The sequence below is a fragment of the Bombus pascuorum genome, chromosome 5, assembly GCF_905332965.1.
Source record: "Bombus pascuorum chromosome 5, iyBomPasc1.1, whole genome shotgun sequence".
In the NCBI taxonomy this organism is placed as follows: Eukaryota; Metazoa; Arthropoda; class Insecta; order Hymenoptera; family Apidae; genus Bombus; species Bombus pascuorum.
In genome coordinates this window covers 8,839,143-8,850,425 of record NC_083492.1, presented here as the reverse complement: position 1 = coordinate 8,850,425, position 11,283 = coordinate 8,839,143, and the positions used below count along the sequence as shown (strand labels likewise).

Sequence of the window (11,283 nt, the reverse complement as noted above, 5' to 3'; positions counted from 1 at the left end):
GTCTCGGACGATCCAAGGTCCGTTTGCTATTGACGTAAGCGGTAATAAAAATGATTCGTCCGAAATGCAAAGTCTCGAAAGCGAACGTACAGAAAAAGAAAAAAAAACGATAATAAAAAAAGTACAAAAAGTGAAAGAGGAAGAGTGAAATAAATGTCAGAAAACGGGTTTACAAGGGAACAACGTATGTATACTCACCAAGGTCGGTGGACACGCGGTATAGTTAGGCGTCTCTCGAGCTCTGACCAGGACCGGAGCTACCTTGTCCCTGGTAAAGTCGCATGTGTCGAGGTGAGCTTGCACAACGGTGGCCAGGAGACGTTGCTCGTCCTCTAGCTCGGCCGCTACTGCCTTCTCTTGAGAACGGCTGTGGGAGCTTTGCTGCATAGCAGCCAGAATCCTGGCCTTCTCGCGCTTGGGCACACGGCCGAATCGCACCGCTATAACCAGAAACAACACGAATGGCCAACGGTTAGACACAGACGAGAATCAACGAGACGAACGAGACGGTTCGGTTTGGTCAGTGGTAAGCAGAAGGAAGGACACGTCGATGAATAGTTAATGCGATCAATGAATGAATCATGCAACGGACACGGCGTGTCGGGCTGCGTCCCGCGGCCTTCGAACGCTTCTGACACGCGCGCAATTACGAGGAAAACTGGTACGCGTCTCATTTCATGAAACACCCTCGCGTTTTCTTATTAATACTCGTTCAACGTCAAGGGAAACACCATTGGTTCATAAAATAATCTTTGATTTATTTTTCGTGCTTCTGTATATTTCTATCTTTTATCTTTTTTTAATTTTTGTATTACGTATCACCGCACCAGATATGTAGTTAAGGCTAGCACATGTTTCGCATATTACATTTCAGACAGGTGGATAAATGTCTTGATGCCTACACACGATCTGCACTAGGTTTAGAAAAAGAAAAAAAAAAAAAAGAATCGAGAGGGGAAAGCGCACGACTTTCTCGCGCGCGAGAAACGAAAGTGGCGGTTGCCTTGGCCTTGCGCTACGAATCCTTCCTCCGTTAGAAAGTCACGAGAGCGGATCGACGGGTGGAGGGTCGTGAAAGGGAAACAACGATATTTCGATAACACTCTTTTGTTTAAAAAAAAAAACATCTCTTCAGGAACACCTACGTGCATTATGATAGTTGACAACTCCGTTGAGGATTCCTTTCAATATAGGTAACTCGTCTCCCATGACGGTCGAGGAAAAACGATCGAGTGGAATGCTCGATTCCTTAATCGTGTCTGCGGCGTGTAGCTTCGGAGCGAACTGCACCGCGCACCAAAATTAATCTCCCATCGGCACGATCACTATGGGTCGACGTTCGCGCTGAATTCGTTCGGCACAGCATACACGCTACTTTTTTTTATACAATTACGAATGTTTTCCTCTTCTTTTCTACCCTTTCTGACGCTTTTATATTCTTCGTATATTTATTTGGAATGGATTGTAATCCGTTTGATGGCTGACTATCGGCTAACTAACGTGGCTGCCGCGAGTCACTCCGACGAGGATCGTGTTATGTGGCGCGGCGTGGACGGCGCGCCGCCAGACACACGGCTGTCTGGTTCGCACACGGGCGGGCAAAGAGTTCAAGAAAGGAGCGCGACAGTAGGACGCGTGCAAACGCGAGACAGCATCACAGCCGACTGAGTGATGTTCCGCGGGTTGCGTTCAACAGCCCCACCACTTATTCAGCCATCAACGACTCCCACCACCGGCCACGATTGTGGCCTTTGCCGAGCCTTTGGCCTTGAACTTGGTTTCAGCGACAGCCGCACGAGGCGTACCGCCGACCTATATATACTATATAGCGAGCGAATGTACACGGTGAGCGTAGCGGCCAGCAAGCACACTAAAAGAGAGGGTGTACGTGACTATGTATATACACGTATGTGTGCGCCTATATACACGTCTACACACACCGCTCTAGGTGTATGCTTCTTTCTTCCTTCTCTCTTTGTGTTGGTGTGTGAATGCGCGACAAAGAGCGGATTCTATTAGAGACAGAGAGAGATAGAGATAGATAGAGAGGGAGGGAGAGAGAAAGCAGTGAGACACTCTCTCCCATGTGCGCAGATGCGAACTTCCTTTGCTGGGGGTAAGCTACCCTCGACGACCTTGGGCAACCCCTTGGCTCGCTGGCTATTTGCCCTGTCACCAGCTGCCGTCGTTGGACTTATCTGTTCACGGACGATCGATGTCTTTCCCGCTATCATCGGATGTCACGTCCTTTCGATTCGACAAAATTAACTTCCTACGACAATATCTCTTGGAATTTGATTTCTCTTTATCTGTTTACCGATCGATTTGTTTACGTCTGCGTGTCTTAAATTCATTCGATCGAAAGAGGTAGTTAACGTGCTTGCCTGTTTCGGTGACTACGAGGTCATATCGCGATCACGATTCATAACGCGTGGCCTCTCGAGTCACGTACAAATTCCACCGCTAGACAGCTGCAGACACCGGCTCTAATATCATGACGGTATTTTACCCGGAGATCATTCGCGAACGTCTAACTGTATTTTTTTCCCCTCTGTCATTGACGTCGATCGCTATCCAGAGTGTATCATGTACGTCGTAAAAGATTATGATTAACTCCTGACCGCGTCGGTCAACGCAAAATTCCAGGAACTGTATCACTGTCGAGCGACGACAAAATCGAGCGCAAGCACAGGAGCAGGTTCCTCGTCGAGCCTCCAGACGCAAATTGCCAGGCGGCCGAGTCGAGTCATATCTGTTTGGCGGGACTGTCTCGGACGAGCATGCGCTCGAACGCCAGGTGGCTCGACCGCGATAGGGGAAGTGGGGAGGAGGGAATGGCGCGCAGCCGTGGTAGGGGTAAGGCGATCGCGAAGGGGACGAAGTTCGCGAGGTCTCCGCATGGAGCGTAGCGCCACGCGACGGCGCGTTGTCGTTGCAAGACGCGTGGTAGGGGAAACTTCGACAAGGAGATCGAGTAAACCGCAGTAGGGGGAAGCGGGAGATGATCGTGATAGTGTACGCGACTGGTGAAGTAGTGGGGGCAACGTGGAAGGAGGTGGAAGGGTCACCGGGTACGTAGCGGCGAGTAGCGGTACTCTTTCTATAGACGCGGAGTCGCATGCAAGCCGAGCAATGCCCGACTATTGACCCCGCGGTACGATCCATGCTGCTATCAGCGGGAGACTCGCTTTTCAAACTTTGACTCCCTTTGTCTGAATAAACTACGTACTCGATGTTTAATCAGCTCGATCGTTATCATTCAGACAATTCTTAACGAAAGATTCTTAACGTTAGATGATTGTTGAGAGTAACTTATCAGAAACGCGAATATGATTCTACGTATATGGAGTACGAAGAGAATGTTCGAGAATCTTGTTTGTTATTTTTGGTAGAGACCGATTCCCGAAGGAGATACGGACGTTTATAGATCAGACGGCAGTGAATGTGTCCGTGGCGGGCTGCCGATGCTCCCGGGTCGTTGACCGCGGGTAGGTCTGGCCGTTGTCGGTCGAATCTACTCGCGAGCAGTTTCGCGGCGGGAAAAAGAGGTCATCGGGCTGAATCGGGTCCTGATGTTTCGAAAAGAAAGCAAGCTCGTGAGCGAGAGGGGCCTCGAGGGGAGTATATAATTGCAACTGCTTTCTCAAACGGCGAACTGGCCACTTTCGCCCATTGCGACACTCGCGCTGTGTCGCGGGGAGCGGCGTTACGCAAACGGTCAACGACCCGCCACTCTAGATTTTAGAAACTACTTTTTTGGGACAAACGTGCGTGTTACGCGACCACGAGTTCGTTTATCGAGAAAAGATATCTGGTGCTTCTGGTACGGTGATACGTTTCGTTTCTCGATTAAGTTTATCTTTTCGCAAGTTTACTACGATGACGTTGTTAAAGTTAACTATACCACGATATGACGAAACTTCTGGAGCAATTATTCGCTAGAGATAGGGAAATTGCGGGGAACATTGTAGATATAGAAAAATATACTCACCATCACGACTCATCCCGACAGCGATACACTTTTTGAGACGGCAATATTGGCAGCGGTTCCTGTTGATACGCAGGATGCTGCACTGTTGATTCTTCGTGCAGGGTCGGTACTGGATCTTCTGCTGAATGCTGCGCCGGAAGAATCCCTGCGAATCACCAACGAAACCCTCGTCAGTTTGGCCGTCACTGTCCGAGGAGGACCCCGACGAGCAATTGGTCCCCGTGCGCGGGGTGGCCACGTCACATTCGCACAAGCACCCCATTAATTCACCCAGACAGATTTATATTCTCTATTTCACACGTTTCTGCCCTCAAGAATGGTCGCGTGTCTTTCAGCACGCGCACTGATCTCTCTTTCTCCTCCTCCTGTATTATTATTCACAGTATGTATTAACGTGATTAGCAACTGTGGAACGATCAAAGAGAACTCGCGAGCGAAACGGACAAGTCCAAGAAACTTTGCTGTATCTCGCGTGTCACAGTCCTGTTCGAACGATTCACTGAAACGTCGTCGGTGGAACGACGTGAAAAACGATGCACGCGTCTCGAACCACCAAACTCACCAGCGAATCAAGCGTAACTGTTCGCCTGTATGATATCATGCGAGACTCGGGACGCGAGTTTTCGGCGGGGGAAAAAGAAGCGACCGTTTGTATCGAAGCTTGGCTGTGGACTGGCTCTTTCTAGCACAGAGAGCATAGAGCCTCGGCACATTGCCTCTGGCTCGCCGAGGTGGGGGACACTCTGACCCAATTCCCGGACGTTCACCCGCAGTTCACCGCGTGAAAGTGAGAGTCCCCCTTGCGCGCACTCTACCTCGCCTCGTCGTTCTCTCTCTTTCTCACTCGTATTTCCACTCCCTCTTTCTCCTTCTCGCTCTTTCTCCCGATCTGTACGTCTCTGTCCCGTTTTGTCTCTGTTCCCTGTCCCGTTCGCGCGTGCTGGCAAACCCTCGATATATATCGCGCTCCTTGTCGGTCGAATGCGACCATAGAGGCTCGCGCGCGCTTCGAACGCTCTACTAACGGGTTCCTTCCCTCCTCCTCCTTTTCCTCCTCCTCCGCCTCCTCCACCATCATACCGTCACCTCGCTGCGTTCTGCAAGGAACCACCCTCTCGAAAAGTGTTCCTACCCTCCCGTGTATCCCTGATACTCTCCTCGAGAGAAGAATGCCGACGAATAAACGCGGGAACCCCTCTTTTTTTTTTTGATATACATACACACGGTCAACCCTAACTATGCGCCCTTTTTCGAGGGCTCGTTCGCTTTTTCGACCGGCATACGATGATTCCTTTGCACCGGAAAGGGTGAATAACCCCAGCTTCATCGATCCATCTCTGCTCCGTTTGTTTGAACTTAAAACCAACATAGAATCTCCATAAACTGTATCTTTTTATTTCAACGAATCTTGCCGAGTGAACGTAAACAAAAGATAATAAAACGAACGTATAATACGAAGAATAAAATGGCACGATACGATGGATGAGAAAGAAGCGGTCGGAGATTGTTCAGTTGGGTCGGTTTTTCATGCAGCAGCCGCTAATTGAGAATGAGAAAAGAGGTAGGTCAGGGCGGAGGAAGTTCCCGGCCGCGTATCGGTCAACGACCTCGCGGGGCAGTTACGTAACGAACGACGCGTGGAACGTCGTCGTCGTCGTCGGCGGCGTCGACGGCGTCGTCGTGTGTCGTCGTCGTATCTTCGGGCCTTCGCTGTACTGTCAGAGGCGCAGGCGCGCGGGCTCGTGTGCATTGCACGTATGCGTACGGAATTGGCGACACACTGTTGGTCGTCAAGTGACTCTCTCGTGACGTCAGACACGCGACCTCGCCTACCTCAACTTCGTGCACGGACCAAAGAGAGAGAGACAACGAGAGAACGATGTACCGTTGCACCTCCGCGCCCGGCCTGTCAATCGGTGCACGCGTTCGATGCAAGTCAATGAACTGTCAGCGTTGCCAATGTTAAGCTTCCCTGCCGTCGATCGACGACGCTGTCCCGGCCAGCTTTCCGTTTGAAATCCTCTCTCTGCCTTCGACAACCCGGGCCAATGAACCCTGCCTCGCGTTTGTTTTCTACGAAACGCGGCTCCGCGCTTTACCAGGTCACAAATTCGTTGCCTCGGGATTACACGACGATTAAATGTCTACTTGCATAGGTATTAATAGAATCGGTTTGTCATGGAGCTTTTTTAGTTTAGGGGAGACGTACATGATGACAGACATTACTAGAATTGGTTTTGCATCAGGCTTTTTTGATTTAGAACAGTAAAGGTTGATGAAGATGTTTTTGGTTTGGGGATAAGTGGAATTTTCTGTAAGCTAGGTTAAGGGAGATTAGATAAAGTAATGAGCATGATAGTGTATCGTAGTTTTGCTACTATTTATCAAGGATTTTTTCTGACGAATTAAAAACCGATTAATATCCAAGCGATGAGATATTTTGATCTAGTTTGGTATTCTTTATCCCCAAGTTCTAATTTAAATTGGCGCCTATGATAATTGAAGGAGTCTATATTAAACCTACTACGAAGATCTTCTTCAAACATTTAAGTGTCACAATCAACGTAGAAATCGACGATCGTTAGAAAACGAGTAAAAGACTAATTAATATCAAGAAATATTTACCGATATAAACGACTCTGTTTGGTAATTTTTTTAGGAAGTGGAGACTGATCGAAGGAAATTTCACAGGAGTTTAGGAGATTAGAAAGGGACGACCGGAAGCTGTTATCGGGCGCGAGCTGGTATCGCGGATTCCCGGACGAGGCCAGCAACCCCTGCTGAACCCCTTTGCTTGGCGGGAATCCGGCAGAGGTGGAACCAGCATTGAGGGGTGGGATTGTGGGAGAATGCGGTGCATCGATCTCTCAAACTCTGTGCATTCCCCCTGACGGGTCAGAGGGCGACTACCTTTGCGTGTCGTGCTCCGACTTACGTGAGTTGGCGCACGCGCCACCATTGTGTCACAGCCACGGAAAATGCAAACAGATCGCCACATCGCGTCGTGATCTCACCCTGCGATCGACGAAAACTTAAGCCTGCGGAATATCTAGAGTAGATACAACGTTGCTCTAAATCTAGTTCGTTTTAGGAGCAGATTTTTCGAATATTCGTTCGAGCTCACTAAGATTTACAGAAAGAAACCATTTGCGCAAATAAAATCACGTTGCATTGTGTTGTAACGTAAACCCGACCTGTTTTTACATATTCGGTACATATATCGAAATTACAACATATAGAAAATTAGTAAATGTTACTTTGACGATTGATTACAAAGAAAAATTGGAGAAAATTTTCGAACTTTCGAAAAGTACCAACAAACTTTCATCCCTTGATTAAGACTCTACATACTACACTCTGACACAAATTTACACTTTCCAAATCTAGTAATAGTAGCTAACCCCTACGTTGATACAGCTAGCCAAAAGAATTCCAAAAAGTGGCCCGCCCTAATCGCCGAAACTTTCGCTCGAGAAAGTTTCTCGTTGCTCGACGGATCCCGGCATCTCCAGAAATCCCACTTCCACGATTACTCTACTCTCCGAAGAAAAGTGCATCCACCCTCCCGAAAGAAATCGCACGCGAGGCGTTAACCCTGTCGAAAGACCTCGAGTGTCCCGCGTCACGTTCACCGGTTGTGTTCGCTTTTATTTTCCGCGAAAGGAGCGAGTTCGCGGCTCGGCTGGCTGGCCGACGTGCATATGCATCGGTGCACGCGTGCATACATCGAGATGCGAGCCTATACAGATGTAGGTAAGGAGAGTGTGGGATATACACACGACGTGGTCGCGGGGCCAACGACCGGAGCGCGCGACCGTACCTCCGTGGTGGGGGGTGGAACGTTCCTTTGGGTGGAAGAGGGGGTGTCCTGGTAGGGGAAGGTGAGTGTATCTGCTCCCACGGGCGAACAGCGGCCAGGGGGACAACGAAGACGGGAAACGAAGAACAGGGAAACACAGAGGGAATGAGAGAGGGAGGGGGAGAGACTAAGAGAGGAGAGGAGAGATGCGACAAAGAAAGAGGAAAAGACAAAGAGCGAGATAGAGGTACGTACAACGAGTGATACCGTGGGTTAGATGGAGAATTGGTGGGGGAAGGGAGAGAGGACAGGACACGAAACGGAGTAACGGTGACGTACATAATGCGCGCGCCCGTGCGGGCGCATGCGCTCTCGCTCGAAACGGCGCGACACTCTCTGCTCTGCTCGGGGGCATTAACCGCTCACGCGCGCTCGCATCGACGCGCACCTACGACCCCAAGAATTCGCAGCTCGCTTGCTCGTTCGCGACTGCCCGGACACCGATATGCCTGATCGCTCCGTGGTACCGATCACCGAGGTCAGAGATGATGCTGGTCGTCCATGAGCGGGTGAATGCGCCAGAGGTACTTGGTATGGAAAATTGAGAAGAGGGAGCAAGTTTTGATGGGAAGCTGGTTGGGAAACGCTTTCTGAGATGAATTCTTCTTTAGGTGATTTGTTGTGTCAGGTTTTCCATGTTGCTTTTAGGTCGGTTATTTAATAATAAATAAGATAAAGTATCAGGTTTTCGTAAGAGTTGCTATTGAAGGGGTTGGAAAATATAAGATAGAATCTATTGATTGATTTATGTTTCTGATCGTACTTAAAGTTTATTGTTTGTGCGATTGTTCCAGAGAACTGTGATCGTAATTTTAGAACGATATATGTTGGTTTTAATATTATGGACATTTTTATATCGATAGTAGAAAGCGATTTGTATCAAGGGGGAAAAATATATGTTGCAATTGTGGTATCGGATATTTTAAAAGAGATTCCAGATAAGGAAGAATCGAGAATCTGGTAAATTCAGTAGAAGCGTCGAAAAGAAATGGTGCCGTTGGCCGACCAGCTTTTATACTCTCGTTTGACCTCGAACAGTTCGCTGCTCTATTCCCCGGGCATCGATACCAAGGAAGTCGATCGCCGAGGTCACCACTCGAACTATTTTCCGTTTCCACGACGCTCGAGATTTTGTCACAGATGGCTAACCAAACCAACGCTGTATCGAATAAATAAGAGCACTTGCAATTTCAGAAATCAACAATCCAATCTATCTACATCGGTTATTCGAAAATGAACTCGACTTTCTTTGCTTCTTAATTAGAAATTGAAATAGGAATTTTACTGAAGTATAACGCAAAAATTAGAAATATTCTATTACTCTTTAGAATTGTCACAATACGATTGTACGAAATAATAATAATCATCTAAAACATAAAACACGTCTGTATCAAATGCAATTTCTTTGCAATTGTCACACGATTCTACAAAATTTTTCTCATTAACCAATCGCATCTATCTTAAGAAATCAAATTCCTACATCATCGAAACAAAATCTAAGAAAAAGGAACGAAACGCAAGAGAAAGATTAGCCTACATTTGAAACATCTCGATCCCCAATTTCTCATCCTCATCCCCAACAACTGTGTCACTGGAGTGCAGTGCACCCCGAAAAATCGCCGGCCGATTAGCCGCGAAGAAACATGCCCCGGCGAAACGGCCGTATAGCGTGGGGTGTCGTGTTTCACGGGGTGGCTTTATCGGGCGTAGAGGAGCGTGACGTCCGATTCCGCGCGGCGGGGCAGCGGCGTTATCTTGAAACGCGCTGCCGCTTCGGCCGGCCGGAGATACCGAGTCGAGCGAACACCTACCACGATAATAAGCGGCTGACCCGATTCTAAAGTAGATGCACCGGGGTCAGTAACCCCAACCGAGCACCGAAATACCCGCGCAATCAAATGAAAATGAGATCACGACTCGTTACGACATCAAAAATGACGGTTAGCCGAGAGGGAGGTGAAGAAAGAGGAGGATGGACGAGGAGGTGGTGGAGGTGGTTTGAGAAGGGGGGAAAAGGAGGAGAGGAGGTGCAGCAGACGCAGGAGGAGAGCGAGAGGAGTAGTGGGGGGTTTGAGAGGGATCTGGAGGGGAAACGATGAAGATGGAAGGGGGCATTGGGACGGAGGGGGGAGGAGGGAACAAGCGTGTGACGTAACTGGCTCGGGGGTCGACGACCGGAGGGTTAATGCACCGGTCGCCTGGTTTCAACCCTCCGGAAAAAGAGTCGACGCGCACCTCCACCGTTGATTGCCCCGCCGCCCGCGCCAGTCAGATTTAAAGAGGAACGTCGATGCAAAAATAAAAACGAGAAATCTCGCACTCCCTCCCCCACAGAGAATTGTCTCGCTTTTCAGAGAGGCACTTGCCTCTATCTTTCGATATCCTGCACGTGGCTTTTGGAGAGGAACGGTTGAAGTGATGTATAACACTCTGATATGCGAGTGCAGTCGGAGTCATAAAAACAATTTCCTTGACGAATTTGCAAATGCTCGAGTTGAAGATGGGAAAGTTAGGTTCGATTGGTGTAAGAAAGGGTTAAAAGGGGTTGATGGGTGAAGTAGATAGACATATCTGTATAGGGGAATAAGATTAGAGGGATAAGTATAGAATGACATAGTGATTCAGGGGGTGGGTTGATTAGATTCGGATGAACGTTTCGTGAATCAAGCCGGTTACCCGCTTTGCCGGAATGCCGTGACTTTTATCGCGGTTTTATCGCGCGCGCTGATTGCGGCGCCGCGAATCTCTCGTGCTGTAAAACTGAGCCCAGGTCAGTGACGCGTACACGAAAAGTGTCGTGGGGGGCAACGGCCTGGGCGAGATATCTGGGCCAGTGCGAGCCACACGCCGGCCGCCATCTTCGCGTCACTTTTTCCATCCCGAAAACATGGGGCACTAGTGACCTAACCTACTATCCAAATCTCTCTGTCCAAGTGTATCCTAATTGTACCATAAAATATTTTACCTATAATCTTCTCTAGAAAAGCTTAATTTATAGGCCTATATATGCGAATATCCCCTAAACTTCGATCCTAACCTTAAGCAGATTTAGATTTCGGCAAGACCTCGTAAAGCTGCGAGACTGGAACAACTTAAGAAGCTCAGGGGCCGAGGAAAAGTAGCTTGTGGCCAGCGGTATGGCGAAATAGTGCAACAGCAGTGCGACCGAGCGACCTAGTCTTAAAGATATCCAACACTCTTCCGCGTTCTCTTCCCTTTCCACCGCTGATCCCTCGCTGCGTGTTCCAGTACCTATAAGACGGTCTCTACCGCTAGCGGCTAGGTCACTCGACGTCGACTCGTTTGCCGTAAACTGCCTGTGTGTTACGCCACGGCCATAAGTTACTGACCCAGTCAACCCAGCCCGAGACGATCCTCACCTCTTCCGATCGTTCTCTTCACCAGGGATGTGAGATCAAGGTAGGGGACCCTA

At 48.9% G+C, this 11,283-nt stretch overlaps 2 protein-coding genes and 1 long non-coding RNA gene across 7 annotated transcripts in view; 1 reads left to right on the top strand and 2 right to left on the bottom strand.

Annotated features, from left to right (window-relative positions):
- The window catches only part of LOC132907241 (nuclear hormone receptor E75), a 216,708-nt gene that overhangs the window by 6,029 nt on the left and 199,396 nt on the right, over positions 1-11,283 (bottom strand). For 4 of the 5 annotated variants that reach the window (XM_060960137.1, XM_060960138.1, XM_060960139.1 and 1 more), the window contains exons 3-4: positions 3,992-4,136; positions 199-440 (exon numbers count right to left, since the gene is read on the bottom strand). In XM_060960137.1, the coding sequence (XP_060816120.1) occupies positions 199-440; positions 3,992-4,136 (387 nt within the window). Of the gene's footprint in view, positions 1-198; positions 441-1,145; positions 1,814-3,991; positions 4,137-11,283 lie in introns of those variants that run through there. The other variant, XM_060960140.1, reaches the window with a different exon arrangement.
- The window catches only part of LOC132907269 (uncharacterized), a 241,955-nt gene that overhangs the window by 197,184 nt on the left and 33,488 nt on the right, over positions 1-11,283 (top strand). The window lies entirely within an intron of this gene.
- The window catches only part of LOC132907266 (large ribosomal subunit protein eL32), a 258,415-nt gene that overhangs the window by 233,231 nt on the left and 13,901 nt on the right, over positions 1-11,283 (bottom strand). The window lies entirely within an intron of this gene.